At 45.8% G+C, this 22,610-nt stretch overlaps 1 protein-coding gene across 2 annotated transcripts in view; it reads left to right on the top strand.

Annotated features, from left to right (window-relative positions):
- The window catches only part of LOC147023979 (cadherin-13-like), a 91,725-nt gene that overhangs the window by 38,045 nt on the left and 31,070 nt on the right, over positions 1 to 22,610 (top strand). For both annotated transcript variants that reach the window (XM_085890085.1, XM_085890087.1), the window contains exons 3-6: positions 13,110 to 13,315; positions 14,906 to 15,004; positions 16,675 to 16,818; positions 17,050 to 17,194. In XM_085890085.1, coding sequence (XP_085746211.1) covers positions 13,110 to 13,315; positions 14,906 to 15,004; positions 16,675 to 16,818; positions 17,050 to 17,194 — 594 coding nt within the window. The remainder of the gene's footprint in view (positions 1 to 13,109; positions 13,316 to 14,905; positions 15,005 to 16,674; positions 16,819 to 17,049; positions 17,195 to 22,610) is intronic.

The raw sequence follows: 22,610 nt of genomic DNA on the forward strand, positions 1-22,610 counted from the left end.
CTTTAAGGACACAATTATTGATATTTTTAACCCTTGAACTGCAGTACTCATTCTCGCCCAATTTCAACACGTTCCCTCAAAGGGTTAATGGGTTTTTTTTTCAGTTCAACAACTCGATATGGATTCGTGTATATCATGATAAGTACATGGATAACCGTATATCATTTACTGGACATCATTTATGGGAGACCAATTTGTGAATTCTCATCACTAAACAACTGCACTTCTTAAGCATTGATTATCAATTATCGATTTCTCTACATACAATCATTGTTAAACAGTACGTCAGGTATTTTTCACTCGACACCAATTATTGTACATGTTTTGCTGTCCATGAATTATATTATTGTACTGTAATTACTATACATCCGGCCTATGTCTCAATCATGCTTCCTGGAGGTTCCATTGGATATTGAAAAGGTTTTAGTGATGGTGGTACAGCCTCTCTCACCAAAGGCTGGTAAGGAGCATTACCATAACGAGAGAAATCAGTACAGTGTTCACCTCACTGGTGTGTTGCAGAGCTGGTACAAAGTGGTGGTGATTCTGTACCAGGTGAGAGGACATTTGGTGATTGGAATATTGATCATCACATCACAGTAATGCAATGATTAAATAATCGATGGGTGAATCGGATTACAGTATCAATAACCTTCTCTCACACTGAGATTGGTCAGCAGTCGGGAAAGTTTGAACATCTTCCTGGGCTTGGGCCCTCGGCCTGTTGCATGAGGTTTCAAAATGGCCGTTTCGAGTCTCTGGGGATCGGGTAATTAGATCGTAGATCGTCACCCTGGAATCTCTGATCTGATCTGATTCTAACGTTTCATCCTCTGTTACAGAGAGTTGTTGCTGCCGAAGCAGCATCTTAGCAAAGGTTATACTGGGTGGTTTGCCATTGCGTTCCCAGCAGTAGTTGGAACAGGAATTTGGAATTTGTTCAGGGTGCCGGCGAGAGCTCGCCTTCTCTTCACGAAGGACACCGTGAGATCTTTAATGTCCACCAACTGATGCCGGCAGACGAGATGCCTGTTTAACGTCTGTCGAGGGATGGCACACACTTTGGTGAATCACCCTGCCTGTGAAACACCGGGATGACAGTTTGTAGCTGAGGTGAGGGGGTGTACCTCTAGTAGTCTGGGCCATTCTGCCAGCCTGCCCCAGAATAATCACTTCTTTATTTGCTTTCATACTTTTAACCAGAAATATTCATCTGAGCATGATGCGCTGTGCACAGAGCGAATGACATTTTTGAAGATTTGGAGGGGAGGAGGAGTGGCGGTTGAGGTGAGATAGGGTGTGAGAGATAGGATGAAAAACAATAATATACATTTGTCTATGTCTTCGTACAACAGTGTAAATTAAATTCGAATGGACAAATCCAGAGGCTTTAAAATGGCGATTCCACTTGGACATTAAAGTATCGATCCAAATGGATAATGGATCTGAAGGCGAATTGAAGGGAAATCCGTGCGTTTTTGTCAGTGATGGAAAACACATTCGGGGACCGCGGTGGAATGAGTCAGCTGGAATGAAATTATAAGGAAATTGAATAAATTCTGGTGTTCAAGGTCAGTGCGGTGCATTGTGCTCTCAAGGTTGGCATGATGATGGGGTTGTGGATCTTCTATATAAATATAAATCAAATATTGAACAATTGTTGTCATTATGATGTCACTTTGGAATCCTAGAAGGCAAGAACTCTCAATGTCTGTGAATTGATATTCATTAAAATTTAGCTGATATTTGTCCAGACCATCCTCGACCGTGTTGTGCAACGTTGGCCGGGGCCCTTGTGTGAATGAGATGACAAAGGGCTCGAGTGAAAGTTCAGGTCAACAGAGAGTTAGGGAAAATATTTTAGTTTTCATCTTCTACAAGCAGTGGTACCTGTCGTTGCCTGGTGCTGTAAAAATGCTGTTGGCATTTTGAAGAAATCAAAAAAAAATTTTGGTTTGTTTCTATTTTTGTGGGTGCCTAAAACACATCCCAACACCAATTAAGGAATGGGGTCAGGGATCATTTAATATTACCTTTCACATAGCTGCAAAGATTATAAATGTACTATAGAATAAATAAAAATAAATAAATATAAATAAAATATAATAAAAATTAAAATAAAAAAAAATCCAACTTTCTTTTTCAAATTGTTCAATTTTTATTTATTTTTATTTTTTGCTTAAAACACTCCCAGGCACTAACCGATGAACCTCTGAAAGTTTGATATAGATCCGTTCAGCTATCTCTGAGAAAATGGTGACACATGTAGACAGACAGACAAACAAATGGCCCTCTTGTCTATGTATGTTGTCTGTTGTGCCACACTAGGAGCAATTGTGCCACACGGTCGACACGCTGCTTATGATGGAGATTACAGATGATGCAAGCCTCATTCTCTCGAGCTTGAGCTGAGAAAAGCTTTCAAACAAATAGAGCCCAAGCTAGTGTTTCTTCACGGTAAATCCTTTCTGGGAATTCCTGGAAAATTGTGGGGAATTGATTCGGGATTCCTGACGTTGCTGGGTTTTTTTTTTTCGGTTCAGGCTCGGAAAATTTGGCCTCGAACCATCTCTATTGGCAAGTGTAGATGTGCTTGCACTTGTGCAGTGTGTTCTGTGTACCTACCTCCCTTCCCAACACGAAGGAAAGACTCATGAACTTGTATTTCATGGCCTTCAAAGCCATCCCACAACCAAGTTGCCGATAAAGGAAATGTGTGCGGTCGTAAAAGCTAGCTTCATACAAAGTTACATGATCATTTGATTTAACATGCGACCGGCGTTCCAAAAACAAAATCTGTTTTCTGCAGGCATGGGTTGCAGGGTGTTTCGCGTATTAGGAATAAACGGCCTCGAGCTCGCTTCGCTCGGCTTCGGCTGAATAATCGATTTATTAAAGGAGCCAAATTTCTCCGTCTGTCTGTTTATTTCTTTGCACCCATTAGTTGGACAGCTGGCCTAAATCCACCCACAATTGTACCCTGAAAATGGTAGTGCATTGCTTGCCTGGAAGAGTGGAGAAAGAAGGGGATGAGGGGGGGGAGAAGAGAAGAAAGGAGGACGGGAGGACAGCGAATTGGGGTTTGGAGAGGGGGGCGGAGGAGCAAAAATGGGACATGGTTGGGAGGGGGTGTTGAGACTTTGGGGAGGGGGAGGGATTGAAGACTTTTGGTGTGGGGAACAGATGTTAGAGGTTGAGGAGTTTTCATGGGGGATGGGGTTAAAGAGTTGTGGGAGGGGGGGGGGAATGGGGAAGGGGTTTGAAGCTTTTGGGTTGGGAGGGTGGAGGTTATGCCTGGTGTTGCTTAATGGTTAGGGTGGTGGGCTTGGGATCCTAGGGTCCTGGATTTAGATCCTGCTCGGCCGTTGAATTAATACCAGGTGGGGTTGACTCAGCCTGTCATCCTTCTGAGGTCGACAAAATGAGCACTAGCTTGTTGGGATGATTGAGCCATTCGAGTGTCCTGTGGCAGAGTGGCGACCCCTCCAGGATTGTGCCCAATAGCCCAGGAGACTGCTTCGGTAGCACCAACGCTCTGCACAGAGTATGGTCCTAGTGGATGGATGGATGGATGGATGGATGGGGGGAGGTTGAGGACTTGGAGTAATAATAATTTAAGTCTCTAATAAAAACTCATTTTGACGGCATTTTGTGTTTTTTATTTTATTCTATTTTTTAGAAGCGATCAAGGCAACTGTTGCCACATCGCCCAATTAAAGGGATGAGCAATTTGTGTAATGGATGAAGGTTTTTGGACGTCGTTTCGGTTTCAGCATAAGATTTCAAGGTTGATAATGTTAAAATACAGAAGGGTCGCCCATCACTTTTATGTGCAAATCTGCCAATGCTCATGAAAATAACATACCTTCGGAAATCCATGGACATTTGAAGATATCGATGCACTTTTATATATAAGAAACAAGGACACGTGCACACAATGGAGAAAACACATTTTAGTTTATGGAACTGAAACCGAGGAACCCAGCTCCATCTATGAATGTCTGTAAATTCATGGGAAATTACATTCACTTGACAAACTGTACTCGGCACAGGCGTGTCTAATGCATTAAGCTGTCTTTGTGGCCCCTGCGGCCCCCTCTACCCCCCACACTCCCACAACCTGGTCACGCAAAGTGCTTTTTAGCTCAGCTACCCTAATGGCTTTGTGGTTATTGGCACCTCGTATAGCCGGCTGGAGTGGTTAGCTCCGTGACGTCTTTTCATCGATTGTATCTTCTTCGTTTACTTCTCTTGTGTGATCTTGTTTTTTCATACAAGTGCATTTATTCTGGTATGTATATATATATATATATATATGATTTTATTGTTCAGACTTGGGCACCACAACAGGCTGGTAGGATAGGCTAGAGATACCCACACTCACCTCTGAGCTGTGTAACCTGTGTTCAAATCCCGACCGAGCTCTATAAACTGGCATCCCGTTGTTTCACGCAAGGCATCAATGTGTGCATCTTTCGGATGGACGTAAATGCAGAAGACCCCATCTATCAACCCTGGACCTTGGTGGACGTTACAGATCCCACGTTGTCTTTCGTAAAGAGTGGGCAAGTTATCGCCGGCACCCTGAACAAATTCCAAATTCTTGCCAAAATAATCTCCAGTCAAAATCCAGCCTGACCAGACATTTCGTGAAAGACTTGCGATACAAATATTCTTTGGCCGACCTCACAGGAAGGTGGCATTAATTGGTGCCTTTTGATGATGCAGTAGTCGTAGTAATAGTAGTAGTAGTATTCGAAGTAGTAGTAGTAGTAGTATCAGCAGCAACAGCTAAGCTTGTCTGCTAGAACAAAGTCTTTGACTTAACAATGTGTTAAAGTTACCTTCATGAGCAGAGTTCTAGGCCAGTAATCCTTACCACAATTCACAGACCTCGTTTGCTTGTCGCGCTACTCTGCCTCCAGTTGTGGGCTGAATACATCCAGACTTGCTGCGTAGGATCAGCATGACCACAATAAGTGCATAGGGGTGTTGTTTATCTTTGCCGGTGGTCTTGGGGTGGGGGTCAGGTCAGGGGAGGTGGGAGATGCAAAATTCTCGATGTAAATTTATATCCGGTAGCGCCACTCCAGGTGAGAGAGGGTGTTACAAGTCTCCACCATTTACGGTACAGTATTCATGTCCCCACATTTTTCAGTGCAGTGAGGTGTTTTGAATTACACGTTTGAATAAGGATAATAGCATAACCCCTCTGGCCGCGGTGCTTCTAGTCTGGTTGAAGAAGGAATATCTCCGACTTCACCATCCTCCTCTCTAAATGTCGATTTACTCTTCAAATGACAGTTGTCCACATTCTGAGGTTCATCTTGCCCACAATCAGTGTAATGTGGGCTTCATTACCAGCTGATGAATTATCGATGGAGGACCTAATGATGGTTCGTTTTGCACACTAAGCTGTGCTACATGTACAATATGGGGGCATATCAAGCTTCTGAAAGTGTAAGAACAACAAAAGTCACTTTCCTTATTTCAAGCATGCTCAAACCGGCTAATGTGGCTAATTCCCCAATGCCGGAAATACTTATTTAATCCGTTGATGAAGCAGCTGATGTTTTGTCCACAGGTCATGAAAACTCTCATGATATCTGTTCGGACCATGAGGCAGTGCCCGTGATGTAATACTCAGACAGTGTGTGTTCACCAAAAGACTTCTTCTCAATATCCACTCATGGCGGAAAATAATTTTCTTTTTTCTTTGTCCCTGCCCCTGACCTTTGTACTCCCAGATATATATATATATATATATATATATATATATATATATATATATATATATATATATATATATATATATATTGATATATATTGTTATATATATTGTTACGAATTTGGAAGCTTACTGCACTCAACATTCAGGTCCTTATAAAACAGTTATATCGGTAAGTGTGTGTTTATGGTTAGGGCCCCCTACCTGTATCTAACGAGAATTACATGTGTGCACTGCGGAGTTTCATTTACAACAAACCTCCTTCACTTCACACACCGACGCCATTGTCCGCATGCGTTTGGCCATGTACTTGGGCGGATATTTCCATCGCCTCAGACCGGGATTCCGCCCAGGATGGCAGGGGCGTGCCCCTTGTCCAATCACGCCACAGAGAGCGACTTTCCCACGGCACGCCGGCCAATGGGGGTTGAGATGACCACAGAGAGTGACTTTCCCACGGCACGCCAGCCAATGGGGGTTGAGATGACCACAGAGAGTGACTTTCCCACGGCACGCCGGCCAATGGAGGTTGAGATGACCACAGAGAGTGACTTTCCCACGGCACGCCGGCCAATGGGGGTTGAGATGACCACAGAGAGTGACTTTCCCACGGCACGCCGGCCAATGGAGGTTGAGATGACCATAGAGAGTGACTTTCCCATGGCACGCCAGCCAATGGAGGTTGAGATGACAACAGAGAGTGACTTTCCCACGGCACGCCGGCCAATGGGGGTTGAGATGACCACAGAGAGTGACTTTCCCACGGCACGCCGGCCAATGGGGGTTGAGATGACCACAGAGAGTGACTTTCCCACGGCACGCCGGCCAATGGAGGTTGAGATGACAACAGAGAGTGACTTTCCCACGGCACGCCGGCCAATGGAGGTTGAGATGACCACAGAGAGTGACTTTCCCATGGCACGCCGGCCAATGGAGGTTGAGATGACCACAGAGAGCGACTTTCCCATGGCACGCCGGCCAATGGAGGTTGAGATGACCACAGAGAGTGACTTTCCCATGGCACGCCGGCCACTGGAGGTTGAGATGACCACACAGAGCGACTTTCGCACGACACCCCGTCCAATGAGGGTGGAGAGCACCTCAGACGGCGATTTGCTCACCCCAAAGGAAAAAAAAAGGAATATAAAAAAACACCAGGCTGGGACAATTCAAAAGGGTCATGGTTGTGGTCGTGTTCATCGTGGTGGTCGTCATCATCGTGTTGTGTGTTCGAGTCCCGCCGGCTGGCTGGTTCGTCTTGTCCTGGATCATCGTCGCCTCTGATCTTCTCCTTGGTCTTGGTCGATTGGTGCGTGGCCAATTGGAGAGTGCGGTACCTGGTGCTTGGAGCGGCATCGTGTTGCGGGTTCGAGTCCCGCTGAGCCGGATCGTCGAAGACCACACGAGGTGGACATGTCCAAGCAGAGGTCACCTGTCCTCGAGCTGGAAGCCTTCAATAAAGACCCAACGGGGTCCATTTCTGTGTGTGTGTGTGTGTGTGTGTGTGTGTGTGTGTGTGTGTGTGTGTGTGTGTGTGTGTGTGCCCGTCTTTAAGTAGCAACTGTATAAGTGCTTGTACATTGACTGCATTTCTTATAGTCGGATAACTCTGCTCTTCTGTGTTCCCTCCCTGTCTATTGTAAATAAATATCCCTTTTGTTGAATGTATCAGCTTGTTTCTGTATTTCTTTCATTGGCTTAGCATGGTGCGTGTTGGGAAATTGGGAAACAGTAAATTGTGCATTTGGACCGACGGGTCTTGGTAACCATCCGCTCGGGTTACGCACTGTTCGAGCACAATAACGGCTCGTTCCGCTCGAGGCCTGCCGAGGGTGTGAATTCCCCGGTAGCTTTGCCGTGTGGATACTTAGGTATATTGAAGTTGGCAATTCACCCAATTCCACGCGGCTGAATTCTTGGCAATTCACCCAATTCCACGCGGCTGAATTCTTGGCAATTCACGGTCCTGTAAGGGACCCGTACCTTTCGGAGTTCTCCGAGGAGCACAATCTAAATTCCGGGTGTTCGGTGGAGCCGACTCTACTGCTCCAATAGCAGTCGTGCTCGCCACCGACGCCCGGCACCACAACAATATATACAGTATATATCAGACACACCTCCTGACTGTTATGGTGAGCATTGACACAGATTATGTCTCACATGGTAAAACTGCATAATCCACACAGAACAACCATCCGTCTGCCACCCAGTGTGGACCCGTGTCCAATGGGGATCAGCGCATTGCTTGTCGCACTCGTGTGTGTGTGTGTGTGTGTGTGTGTGTGTGTGTGTGTGTGTGTGTGTGTGTGTGTGTGTGTGTGTGTGTGTACCTGTGAGAAATAGCAGAAACTCCACACTACGAGTTGGATGTCTCATTTGCATAAAATATTGTAAGCGGAAGAAGTAAAATGAGCTACAAACGGAGCTTCAGGACGATCTTTATTTGGACAAGCTTTCGGCCAAATAGACCTTCCTTCTTCTCGGTCTACAAGAACAGCAAGCATGCATAAAAGATAATGTTACGATAATGCTACATAAATAAAATATATATATATATATAAAAGGAAAGAGGTTCCATTAGGGCTCTCAGCTTCCTCAACGAGAGTGAGTGCACAGTTCATATCCTGTTTATATTCACACACACACACACACACACACACACACACACACACACACACACACACACACACACACACACACACACACACACACACACACACACACACACACACACACTGCCTGCATATGAAGTGAATGAGTTGAGGTGCTATGGAATGAATGAGTTGTTACTCGCCAACATTTATACCACTGGGAAACTTTGTTTTGACTTTTCTGTAGACAAAAAGGTTCACGTGCCAGGATTGCGGTGTGTGATTGATTGCCAGGTGATTCGATGACAGAGATTTGATTGTCATCCATTGAGTGATCTGGTTGATTGAAATGTCAGGTGTAAGGTAGGGATTTGCCCTGATTGGTGTGAAAGTTTCTCATTTCTGACCGTGTGTTATTAAAATGTGTGTAAAGTGTGTTCTCAGTTTTTCCAACATATTGTTTGGTACATTTTTTAATTTTTTTTTTATTTTTACAAGTGATCAGGGATGTGACCCATGTAGATTTACATTCTATATAGGAGGTGATGAGGAACTTTTGTCTGGTGACGGTGATAGAACTGCAGAATTTGTTTCCTTCCAATACATGTATAATGGATATGCATCATACATTTGTTTGGTTTTTTTGGGGGTTTTTTGGTATACCTTGTCGAGGCTCGTGTGAGAGCTAACACACAACGCACAGCAAGGGGGGGCATGAGACAAGAGGGGAGGGAGTGGGAAGAACAAAACAGTGGGGAACAGAGACATTAGGAGATCTGTGGAAGGGAGAGGGATGGGACGGGGAACATGGGGAACACAAGATGGACATTACAGGGACTTTCAGGAAGGAAAGCAGGGAATTGAAGGAGGTGGGCTTGGGTGGATTATTGGGGGTAGAAAAGATTGAGGATTTGGATGGGGGATGATAGGTGGTGGTGAACAGATGTTTTGAAGGCCTGGAGGGAAGAATGGGATTGAATAGAGTGAGGGAGTTTATTCCAAAGGTGGGAAAAAAGAGGAATGAAAGAGTGAAGGTGAGCAGTGATTCGTGATTTTGGTAGTTTTACCAGAAGGGGGTTGTTGGCGGACCTTGAGCACCCTGGGGAAATGTGGTTGGGACAAATCTCAGAGAGAGATGGAGGGGGGAGGCAGGAGAGGAGATGGTTGAAGACAGAAAAACCACCGATCAGCCTGCGGTGAGAGAGTGAGAGGCCCAAAGACTCAGCCTCATTGTGGGAGATGCCAATGATCTGAAATGCCTTGGTTTCCACAGCGTGAAGTCGGGAAAGGTGGGAGGCAGGAGCACCAGCCCAGGGCGGGAGAGCAGTACTCCATCAGGCTGTGGATGAAAGCTTTGTAAGTGGTCAGGAGCTCAGGTGGGTCGAGGAAGGACTTTGCATGACGGAGGATTCCCAGTCGGCGACTGGCTTTGGACGCGAGGTTTGAAATGTGGCTTTCCCAGGAAAAATCATGGCAGATAGTGAGACCCAGAAACTTGAAAGAAAAGACTTCTTCCAGAGGATTGTTGAGAAAGTGGATGGGGGGGTTTTCTAAACAGTCCTTTCGGAGAGACATAGTGAGAGTGTGAGATTTGTCCGGATTGAAAGACATGTTCCACGTGTTGGACCAGTTTGTGATTTTACACAGATCTGCAGTGAGTGAAGAAGCTGCTTGCCGGTCTGAGGGATGACAGATGGTACGGCAGAGGGTGGAGTCATCAGCAAAGAGATATAGAGGATTTTCCAGAGAGTCAGAGAGATCATTGATGAAAACCAGAAAAATAACAGGGCCCAGAATGCTACCTTGAGGAACTCCAGCCTGCACAGGAAGAGGGGATGAAAGAACTCCATTTATGGCCACACGGTGACTGCGACAGGAGAGGAAGTCTGCGAGCCATGAGTGGAGATGGCCTTGGATACCATAGGAAGAGAGTTTGGTGAGAAGGGCAGGGTGCCAGACCGTGTCAATAGCATGTGATATGTGTCGGGATATGGCTCTGATTTCATGTCCAGCATTGAGGACCTCCATCCATTGTTAGGAGAGCAGAAGCAGCATATCCAGGGTCGAGTGACCTGGTCTGAAACCAAATTGATGATCGGCAATCAAGCCATTGGAGAAGAGGAAGGATTTTATGTCTGAAGCGATGATGGATTCCATAACCTTGCTGATGGTTGGGAGAAGGCTGATTGGTCTGCAGTTGCAGGGATCTGTTTTTGCACATTTTTATGCAGGGCAGTATTGTTTGCTGATTTCCAAGCAGATGGCAGATCACCTTGAGCAAATGAGAGGGTGAATAGAACAGAGAGAGGGTGAGCAGGAGCAGAAGAGCAGGTTTTTAGGAGACGTGGGCTGATGCCGTCTGGACCGGTTGCAGAATCTGAGTCGAGGTTTGAAAGCAAGCTCTCCACCTTGTCAGGAGAAGAGGACACAGAGTCCAGGGACAGTTGGGTGCGACTGGGTAAGGTGGGTCGAGAAAGTTTTGGACACAAGATTTAGCTGCAAACACCGAGTTTAGGGATTCAGCCTTTTCACGTGCGGTGTCAGCAGTGCGGCCATTTGAGGTAAGGGAAGGGATGGAGGGGGAACATACACCAGAAACAGATTTGATTAGACGCCACTAGGATTTTGAGGAGGGAGAGAGGTTTGAGAGTTCAGACTTGAGATTAGAAGGATGTTGTTTTCTGGCTCTCCTGAGGGTAGATACACACTTGTTCCGAGCTTTATGGAAGGAACTGAGATTGCCCTCAGTTGGGTTTGCTTTCCATGAGGCAAAGGCAAGTTGTTTCAGGACAACTGCCTCACCACAAGCTTCAATGAACCAAGGGCGGGAGGAAGGGAAGGACAACTGAAGACGAGAGGGGATAAATCTGTGCATGACGGAGAGTTTTGTTGTACATTTATGGAAGCCAGGGATCATATTTTCTTTGCTGTGGGGCTGTGCGTGCTTTGCCTTTACTGAAGGGTCCCTGAGTGTCTGACCATGTCTAAATGATGTTGGTGGAGGTTGAGGAAATGTGGTGCAGAGTGTTGCTGATTGATGGAGGAGAGGAAGGGCCTTATTCAAAGTTTCATATGTATGTTGCTGAAGCTAGGGAAACCGGAGTGCAAGATTTACTGAGCGACAATGGCAGACGAGGGATGCACAAATGAACAAAGTTAATGAGAGTATAAATGATGATAGTTCGGTATAAGGGATGACAACCTGCAGGAATGGAAATTCGATTGCGATTGTGCAGACATAAGGTGGTAGTGCTGGGTAATCACGATAAAGAGGGGGACTAATTGTCATGGATCGTCTTTCAGGTGGAAAGGCGATCACAAACTCGATGCAGAATCAATGTGGTCTCAGGTTCTCAAATAAGGAAGACAATTCTAACATGTGACCTGCTCGAATGGACATTAGGGATCAGTGAGAGAAGGGGACCTGGAGATAGTGGGATCATTTATGGATACAGTTGTTGGGTTTGGCCGTTGGGGGGATCATTCAGGTCAACGATTGTTGGGTTTGGGAATCTTCGGGCACAGGAACAGGAACAGGAAAACCTTTACCATGCCATGCTCATACTGTGCCACCTTTAAGTCGTACCCATAATAACACCAATGTACCTTTACCAAGCAATCAATGCCTGTCGTACCATCGTCTCCATTGAGCTGTGCCCATAGTACAAGTACCACAGCTATCTGGTCATATGCATAATGCATACAGCACCCTCTGATAAGATGAAGCCTGTGTATTACTTTGAATGTAAATATAATATTGTACACATGGCAGGGAGCGTTCAAATGCAATGAATTATAATAGTTTCCCTTCGAAGTGGATTTCGTACGTGACACTTTGCTTTGAAATAATAAATAAATGGAGACGTAGTTTGCCGATAAGTGTGTTTTACACTAAGGGACCGATGTCAAAGCCGAGGAGTATCACAGGCTGAACAAAGGGACCGTTTGTGATAGAATGTTTCACTTGATCATGTCGATCGAGACTACGCGATAGGGATGAGTGTTACAAGCACTCTAAACAATGGATCACTACTTGGCCCATGCTCAACTCGCTGAGGTTAAAGGGCATCGGTCAATTCTGACTTTATTCCACACTTTCCTGGAAAATATGCTGCAGGGATGACATCTTTATTCAGAGGCCTTCTCTTGGTTTACTTGAAGGAGGTGATTTGAGAAAGAAAACCTTTGAAGTCAAGATGGTTTTATCAAAACTCACCCACCTTCTTGTCCGAGTGCGATGCCATGTAATCCATCAAGCATATAATCTTGTAGTATTGATTGACCTGATGCTGGCCTTCACTTTATCGATCTAGCTTTTTGAGGGATTGGGGGAAGAGGGGGTCACTATGAACAGCTGTGCTCTAATGGTTTTAGTCTGACTGACCCAGCCCGGTTTCGAGCTTAAGTGGCACGAAGCATGGATCTTCAGACTGAAAACAAGGCTTGATTTGACAGCTCACTCATCATTGTCGATCACATGATTTTTTTTTATCGACTACCATTGTAGTGCTCAACACTTAAGGTAAGTAAGAACTCTTTGTTGAGAAATTCAAGCCGCTATTTTGTTGGCTTTCGACATCTGACCAATTTTAAGCTTCGTCACCGTGAAAGCTTGTTGGTGCTTTGGATAATTCACAAATTCCTGCCTCGCAGTTTATTTTATTTTATCGCAGTTTATATGTGATGTCGCTTATTCGTGGTCATCGTAGTCCCTGCACTGGTAAATATTCTGAACACCATCACTGTTCCCTTATAGCCTGTGTGTTCTCTTATTTCCTCTTCTGATACAGTTCCATTTGAAGCATGTGGGCAACCTGCTGTTCTGGACACCGTTGGTCTCGGGTGCAAGATTCGGCCTAATGGTGATGTTTTTGCCACGACACCCATTGCTCCCGGTTCATTGATGCGCTGTGTGGTAATGATGACCACAGAGTTCGGCCATCATACCGCTAACCTGTCATTCACCGTGCTGCCAAGACCCTCTGTGACTGCCCAGGTAAGTGTGATAATAATGTTTGGTAATACCACAATCACACACTATTGTGCCGAAACAATCATGTGCCAGTATCCTGAAACAATGGCACGCTACTGTTCCAAAGTGATCACACTCCACTGTCCTGAAGGGATCGCGCGCCACTATCCCGAAACAATGATGCACCACTTTCCCAAACCGATTGCATGCCACTATCCTGAAACAATTGCATGCCACCATCCTGAAACAATGGTGTGCCATAGCCCCGAAGTGATCGCGCGCCAAAGCCCCAAAGTGATTTTGTGCTACGTCCCCAAAGCGATCACCCAATACGGCCCCAAAGCGATCGCGCGCCAAGGCCCCGAAGTGATTGTGTGTCACATCCCTAAAGCGATCACCCACTACGGGCCTGAAGCGATCGTGTGCTCGGCCCCGAAGCGATCACACGCCACCGCCCTGAAACGATTGCGCGCCACGGCACCGAAGCGATCGCGCGCCATGGCCCCGAAGCGATCGCGTGCCACTGCTCCGAAGCGATCACCCACTATGGGCCCGAAGCGATCACACGTCACGGCCCTAAAGCGATCGCATGCCACGGCCCCGAAGCGATCGCATGCCACGGCTCCGAAGCGATCACCCACTATGGGCCCGAAGCGATCACACGCCACGGCCCCGAAGCGATCGCATGCCACGGCCCCGAAGCGATTGCACGCCACGGGCCCGAAGCGGTCACACGCCGCGGCCCTGAAGCGATTGTGCGCCATGGCCCCTAAGCGATCGCACGCCACGTCCCTGAAGCGGTTGCACGCCATGGCTCTGAAGCGATCGCACGCCACAGCCCTGAAGCGATTGTACGCCACGACCCCTAAGCGATCACGTGCCGCGGCCCCCAAGCAATCACGCGCCGCGGCCCCCAAGCAATCGTGCGCCATGACCCCGAAGCGATTGCATGCCACGGCCCCGAAGCGATCGCATCCCACGGCCCAGAAGCGATCACGCGCCGCGGCCCTGAAGCGATTGTGCGCCATGGCCCCCAAAGCGATCGCACGCCACGGCCCTGAAGTGATCACACGCCACAGCCCTGAAGCGATCGTTCGCCACGACCCCGAAGCGATCACGCGCCACGGCCCCGAAGCGATCACGTGCCGCGGCCCCCAAGCAATCACGCACCGCGGCCCCCAAGAAATCGTGTGTCATGACCCCGAAGCGATCGCGTGCCAAAGGCCCCAAAGCGATCGCGTGCCAAAGGCCCCAAAGCGATCACCCGCTATGGGCCCGAAGCGATCGCGTGCCACGGCCCCTAAGTGATCGTGCGCCACTGTTCCGAAGCATTCGCGGTGTAATACAATTTTTTTACATTATAATAACCAGTAAATTTATATTTTGGAAGTTTCATTGCTGTTTTGACTCGCAAACACGGATGCCATATTGGAGTCATATGAAGGACGGTTCTTAGGCAATTGGATTTGCAGTCTAGTGTTACACTTGTCTATTGTTTAAGTCCTGCCTTTAAGATCCCTTGTCTCATTGGGCCTAGTCATGAGCTTTGAGCATGCAGCCTGATCCTTATGTTCATGCAGGAGTAAAATGCGGAGCTTGTGTACTGACTTGCAGAGTGCTGATCTCCGGCATCGGCGGACACTCGCAGATACCCTCGTCATTTTCATTGACGAGAACAAGGAACCAGTTGGTTATTTGAAAGATCTGCATGAGGTGAGCACACGTTGTCCAGCATAACCGCCTGAGCTACGAGTACAAGCCTGCTACATGTGCATTGTCAGATGAACTGTTAACACCCCTCTGCCCTCTGAGTCCTCCGACCATCCCCCTCCCCGTCCCCCAGCACCTCCAGGATGCACGCATTGTTTCATGAATCCTTTCATCATTAAACGTCAAAATTCCAGACTGACCGTATCCCTAAATTCCTTTGTTCTTCATCAATCCCGTCTCTGGAATCACCTTCCAGAGCCAGTTTTTCCCACTCTTCCCTCCAGGGCTTCAAGCAGGCAGTGCATCACCACCTTGTGTCATGATGCAGAATCAGTGTGGGTTATCCGCCCAAATTGACCCATGATTTTTATTATCCCCATTAAGACTTCTTAACCAAACTTTCTTCTCTGTTTCAGTGTTTTTTTGGGGTTTTTTTTTTATCTCTCTCTCGCTCTCTCTCTCTCTCTCTCTCTCTCTCTCTCTCTCTCTCTCTCTCTCTCTCTCTCTCTCTCTCTCTCTCTCTCTCTCTCTCTCTCTCTCTCTCTCTCTCTCTCTCTCTCTCTCTCTCTCTCTCTCTCTCTCTCTCTCTCTCTCTCTCTCTCTCTCTCTCTCTCTCTCTCTCTCTCTCTCTCTCTCTCTCTCTCTCTCTCTCTCTCTCTCTCTCTCTCTCTCTCTCTCTCTCTCTCTCTCTCTCTCTCTCTCTCTCTCTCTCTCTCTCTCTCTCTCTCTCTCTCTCTCTCTCTCTCTCTCTCTCTCTCTCTCTCTCTCTCTCTCTCTCTCTCTCTCTCTCTCTCTCTCTCTCTCTCTCTCTCTCTCTCTCTCTCTCTCTCTCTCTCTCTCTCTCTCTCTCTCTCTCTATCTCTCTCTCTCTCTCTCTCCCCTCCCTCTCTCCTCCCTCTCTCCTCCCTCTCTCCTCCCTCTCTCCTCTCTTTCTTTCTTCCTTTCCCGTTCGTTTACTCTTTGCTGGTTGTGCCCAATTGTTGCCCCATTGCCCCACTGTCAGTTCACTCTTGCTCTTCCATGAGTCTTGCTCTTGTAAAGAAATAAAAAGGGCACATTGTTTGTTTTGAGTTGTTATTTAAGGTTTTCAAAGTGTTGGTTTGAGCACTAATGGAATTCCTCTTCGTAACATGAACGAGACTTCCCAAACATTTTTGTACATCTCAAGATCTTACCATCGTTCTAAAAGAGAAGTGCAGATTTGGCACACTGACATTTGATCTGTCTAGTCTGTGTTCAATTCCCGACCTGACTGTAAACTATAGCATCGATGCTTCACAGGACGAGCAGATAATCACAAGGTGTGTCGTTTAAGCCAGGTGCCCAATCTGCCTCACGAAGAATAGGTGAGTTTTTGCCAGCAGTCTGAATAAATTACCAATTCCTGCTCTCACCGACTCAGTCGAATGTCAGCCTGGCCAGCCGGTTTGTGAAAGACTTAGACCAATCTACCTCCTTCAGCCAACCTACAAGAAGGTGGGATTCATTGGGGCTGTCAACGAGGTAGTAGGTGGTGGTTATGACCGAAGCACTTTATACGTCGTTCCAAGAAGACAATGACGTTAAGAATTATGACTGATTCATACTTTTCACACGCGATCCATTTGAACTTTGATTGTTCTTCCAACACCTTGAGTCAGCAGGTGATGTCCCTCTTGCGGCGTGTGTCGCAGGTTGCTGCAAATGCTCACCTGAACCTGACGAAGTTCATCTTGGAGGACAAAGGCGCAAACCAGGGGTTGTTTACCATCGATGAGTCGAACGGGCTCATTAGGGTGACTCGACCACTTGATCGGGAACAACAGGCATTGTACATGGTATTGGATAAACATGTACTATATATCTGAGGTCTTGCGTGTGAAGTCGTGTTATCATCCTGGACATTGATGTTATGAGAGAGCTGGAGAATGATGGGTTTATTGTTTATTAAACGGTTAAAGGCATTACAATTGGTGCCAGGTGGTTGTGGATGGACATAGCTGCAAACAGATAGATATCAAACAGATAAGAAGGATCACATGTTCATGTTTTCCGTGTTTTCTTTCCAGATGAAAGTTCACTTAATGGATAAAGACGGAAGGGAGGTGCTTGATTCTATCAAGATCAAAGTGTTTGTAAAAGACCTGAATGACAACAGCCCAGAATTTGGGGAAGCATCGTTCATCGACTACATTGCGGAAGGGTCACCGTCAGGTATTATGAGCCCCTGTTGGACTCAGTCCGAAATGCGGGCTTGTGGATTTGGTGTCGATTTTTGTGTCCGTGCGTGTATCTGTCCGCAACCATATCTTGGACGTGCATGGACCAATATTATTCGTACGTAGCACAAAGACGGCATATGGTGGTATACATGTGCACATTATGCCTGGTGGTGGCTTAATGGTTAGGGTGGTGGGCTTGGGATCCTTGGATGCTGAGTCCAAATCTCACTCGGCTGTTGAATTAATACAAGGTGGGGTTGATTCAGCCTGTCATCCTTCTAAGGTCGGCAAAATGAGTGCCAGCTTGCTGGTATCATGTCGGAGTGGCGACCCATCCAGGATTGTAGCCAATAGCCAAGGAGACTGCTTAGGCAGCACCAACGCTTAGGCAGCACATGGTCCCGATGGATGGATGGACACGTGCACATCATCTTGTTTCACGATGTGATCAAAGATGGCTGACCATTTTAGTTGTAAAATGGCTGACTGGCGGCCATTTTAGTTGTGAACAAACCCAGCGTCGAACACGTCCTCAACCATTTCTCGGACATGCATTTACCGATCATGTACAAACTTGGCAAACTGATAAGGAATGATGGCTTACATATGCACATCATTTTTTTTGATATCAGATCCAAGATGGCTGACTGATGGCCATTTTGTTACTTAAATGTGTCCCCAACCATTTCTCAGACATGCACGGTCCGATTTTGTTCAAACGTGGCACAGGCACAGTACATGACGTCATACATGTACACCTCACTTTATTTTGCGATGGCCGACTGGTAGACAGGCTGCCATTTTAGTTGTACATAAATATGGGTGAGCCCTTTAACTCCATGCAGCAAAATTACTAAAACCAACAGGGGCTTTGACATTTTATGTCTATTTTCCTTGTTGAATCGTGCTTTTGTGATGTTCTTTACACGTGACTGGATGCACAAAATGCAAAACACAACTAGAAAGCATCTGAAAATGCATTGCCCGTCCGTGTCCGCATTGTACACTACTCAAAGTATCATTGACCAAAACAGCAGCTAAACTAGAACGGGCACTCGGTAGAGCGCATGCCTTCGCCGCCGCAACTTTTTTCCGGGCACATTTGAAAAACGTCATTTTAAAACGTCCATGACGTCACAACCGTCAGTCCGATTGACGTCAAATTTGGTGTGTAACCTCCTTGAAGGCAGTCCAACAAAATGGAATGATAAACACTGAAAAATTAAAAAGTTGAAAAATGACGTCATCTTTTGATGTCATTTTGCCGCACTTCCGGGGACGTCACGTCCAATCGGGGACTACCATTCTGAAAGCTCGTAGTTCACTGAACGTTTTAACGTTGGTTTCATGTCAATAGCTCTATTAGATCTGAAGTTATGCCTACAAGTATATTTTGACCTTGAGTGTGACCTTGACCTTGACTACAGAGTTAATTGGCAAAACCTGTACATCAATAAACAGATATTTTGGTACTGATCCTAATTTCTGGATTTGGGAGACTTTGCTTTATAAATTATATAGATATTTGAATGTAAAATATCAGGACATTTTAGCCACAATTGAAAAACGTCATGTTCAAACGTCAATGACGTCATAACGGTCAGTCCGATCGAAGTCAAATTTGGTGTGTGACGTCCTTAAGGTAAGTCCTACAAAACGGTATGATCAAAACTGATGAGATCGAAAATTGAAAATTTACGTCATCTTGTGACGTCATTTAGACGCACTTCCGATGACGTTACGTCAAATCCGACACTACATATCCGAAAGGTATCTCGTCATGGAACAATATGGCGGTGGTTGCATGTCGATAGCTGTATTATGAAGGAAGTTATGCTCAAAAGAGTGTTTTTGACCTTTTCATAACCTTGACCTTGACCTTTGACCCGATCGCTCCCAAAATCTAATCAAATCGTCCTTGGATAATCACGAATCATCCCATCAAATTTCATGCAATTCGGTTTAATACTTTCTGAGTTATGCGAATAAGAAACAAACACACATATTCACAAATAAATAAATACACAGCGACCAAAACATAACCTTTCGCAGAATGCAAAGGTAAAAATATAAACTGTGTATATGTATATTTGTACATTTTATTAATTTGTGTTCTCCATATTCTCATAATGAAGGTTTGTTGAAGGTTAATGGTAAATAAAGAAAGAAACACAGAAGCGATTAATAAAATGGAGCATCTCATGCTTGACAGGCTATCATCATGTACCATTAGTATTACAAGTTACCTTATCTCAAGAGGTAAACATGATGGGTGAGCTCAATGTGATGTCAGTCAAAAAGATCCATTTCTATTTCCAAGAGGAGGCAAGGTGAGAGAGGAGGAAGGGTGAGTGGAGAGTGGAGGGGTGAAGTGAGAGAGGAGGAGGGGGAGAGTGAAGTGGGGAGGATGGGGAGTGGATGGCGGAGGAGGAAGAGAGGAGGGGAGGAGAATGTTTTCAGTCATGTGTAGTTTGTAATAACAATTTTCTTATTCAAACCTTAAGCTTATCAAAAAAAAAAAGAATTTACAGAAGAAGCCCTGAACACATTTGATTGTTTTCCCTGCCGAGGAATAAACAGTTTACAGGGAGGGAGGTCTCCATGTAATCAGCTTTCCCCCGAGTTACCACTTTCCCGGAACTCGTGTCCAACACGTCCGTGTGCTTAATGTGCTGCTGTACTAATAAGGGCTATTTATAGAAACTATGACTTTGCCCTTTCACATTTTAACCCAATTTTTGAAAAATTATTTTCTTCATATTCTCAAAATAAAGGTTTGTTGAAAATTTGATGGCAAGAAAAGTTATGGCCTGGACAGACGGACGCACACACACACACACACACACACACACACACACACACACACACACACACACACACACACACACACACACACACTGAAGTGATTAAAAAATCCCATCTCCCGCTATGCGGGGGAACGGGCTAATGATGTCACCATGAGCAAAAATATCGTAAGATTATTCCTCCACAGTCACAATCAGCGGGTTACTTTGGAAGGTGTAATCTCCCATGGTGTCCTTATAAAGGCCAGTGTCCCTCATCGTGGCTTTCCGAGGCTAATGCTGTTCTTGGTTTACACCAAAGACCTTTTTATCACTGAAAAATCCATTGTATCATCTTGCAGAAAATTGCACCATGTGCAGGACATTTCATTTCACCCTGTTCTGTCAGAACATTATGCAGTGTGAAGGGTCCTGAAGAAACTTACACGTCTCCTCCCTGGCCATATTGTACCTGGCTGTGACAGCATCCATCTCTGCTGATATTGATAAAATAAGCAACTTGTCAGCTATCTGGTACAGGCCTTTTAATGCAGCAGTGTCCCATGCATTTCATCACTCCACAAAGCCCAGCTGGCAAATCCCCCTGTTCATTTCTGTGTTCAGTGCCTGGGAAGGGTTACAGTCTGGGATGCACCTGAGCCTCACCATCTGCATTGACTTGTCTTGAGCAGATCATATCTCCAAAGTGACCTTGAAAGCCAGCTGCCACCTCAAAATCTATTGCAGGGCCAAATAATTTACTTTTCCATCCTCATATTTGAATTAAATGGTTTACAGGGCTTTCATCTAATTGCCATGGATCATGGCTTCCCCTTGTGTGTTTGTGCTGATGCTTCCCATGTTTGAAGTCTTGGAGTCTGAGGCCTTCTCTGCCATTTGGATGTTGCGACAGTCGGCCAATTCTTTTAGACCGTGGGCCGAGCTCTTGTTTCGTTTAGTTTTGTGACCCACCTCGTGTATCTACCTGCATTTATAATATGTTGTGTGAAAATATTATCGAAATCATATCTGAAACTCGTCAAGCACCAAACTAGCACATTTTTTCAAAATATGGAAAAAAAAAACACCCGAAATTGTGACAATTTTCTTATAAACATCGTCCAATCACAGCGCTCTTGACATACAGCACCACGCCCATCAACCAATCACGCGCTTGGTTGCAGGCAAGCTGTAAACTCACCAGCTGTCATGGCGGCGTACATGTCGTCTGATGCTCGTGCTGCCGAAGATTCTGAAGGCAGTTCTTCGGGGTTCTGTTTGATGCATGTCATCAACACCCACAGCAAAGTAATTCCATTTAGTGAGAAAAGCATTAATAAATTTCAGGAATGTGCTGTTAAGTGGATTGATGTGGAAGGAAGCCCCAAAAGTGAGGTTGCTGTCAAGGCGCTACAAGTACACCACAGCCAGCACAGGCTCGGTGTGGGGATTGCAGCTGCTGTAGCCGCCGATGCCGCACCCAGTGATGATGATGATGATGATGATGATGATGATGATGATGATGATGATGATGATGAATGTGACGGATCTGGAAGGTAGCACCTCCTTTCTACCGTTAACTAATTTTTGACAGAATGGTCAAAATCAATACCCAGTGATTAATTTACTATAGAATCTAACTATCATGAATCTGACTGGATGTTCTGCTCCAAATTCTGCTTTCACTTATATTTATCTTCTTCCTAGTAATCTACACTCTTGCTCATTTCCCATCCTAACTACTTAATAAAATAGAGTGATGAGTGTATATCATTGCCTGAATGTTATTTTTTCAATATATGTAAAGAAGTAACTACTCCTTTACACATTCTTTCTTCTCTCTTATCAGGAGGCAGCATTGTACTCCAGGGTATCATGCCGAGTGCTATCGCCACTTTTGTGACATTACCACAATCAATCGAGCAATAGCCAGATGCAGAAGTGGGTTCACATCGCTTCTGGTGCTTTGGCATCCAAGGAGGTATCTGCAGATTCCATCGATGCACGGGAGAAGGGAGACGCGGCATTCATCTCATACTGCAAGGAACGTCTTCAAGGCAGTGAAGATATGTTCAAACCACTGAAGAAAGAGAAGACCAAGACCTTCCAGTCAATGAACAAGTCAACTCGATGTAAAGTGAAGGGCAAGCAAGTGACATTAATGGCTGATAGAAATCTGTTCCAGCGACTTGATTATTGGTAATGTCCGGAAGCTGGATATTGGTCACATGCTGACGTACAACTTTGGCCCACTTCCGCTCTCCCTTTCGCATCGAGATGGGCCAGTAAACAAAACAGCAAAGTCTTCCTTGCTTCACGTCATTGCATCGCAAGTACAGCCATTTCCAGAAGTCAGCATTCTGCCTGGAAGCATCTGGATTATCGGTGGCATGGCTATGGTGCAAGAACTATCCCCAAGAAGTATCCCTTCAACATTTGGCAAGCTTGCTGAATACCTTCTGAAGCAACTTGTTGAGTTGGCCCTCAGTGTTCCGAGTAATGTTGTCCACTTTGTAGTTGATACTTATAGGAAAGACGGCATCAAGAACACTGAGAGGGGAAGACGTTAAGTGGGTGGCAGCTTGCTAACAAAAATCTAGTGCAGATCAGCAGGTACCTCGCCAA

Source organism: Eptatretus burgeri, chromosome 7, assembly GCF_056783735.1.
Source record: "Eptatretus burgeri isolate ZD-2024b chromosome 7, Ebu_testis_v1, whole genome shotgun sequence".
In the NCBI taxonomy this organism is placed as follows: Eukaryota; Metazoa; Chordata; class Myxini; order Myxiniformes; family Myxinidae; genus Eptatretus; species Eptatretus burgeri.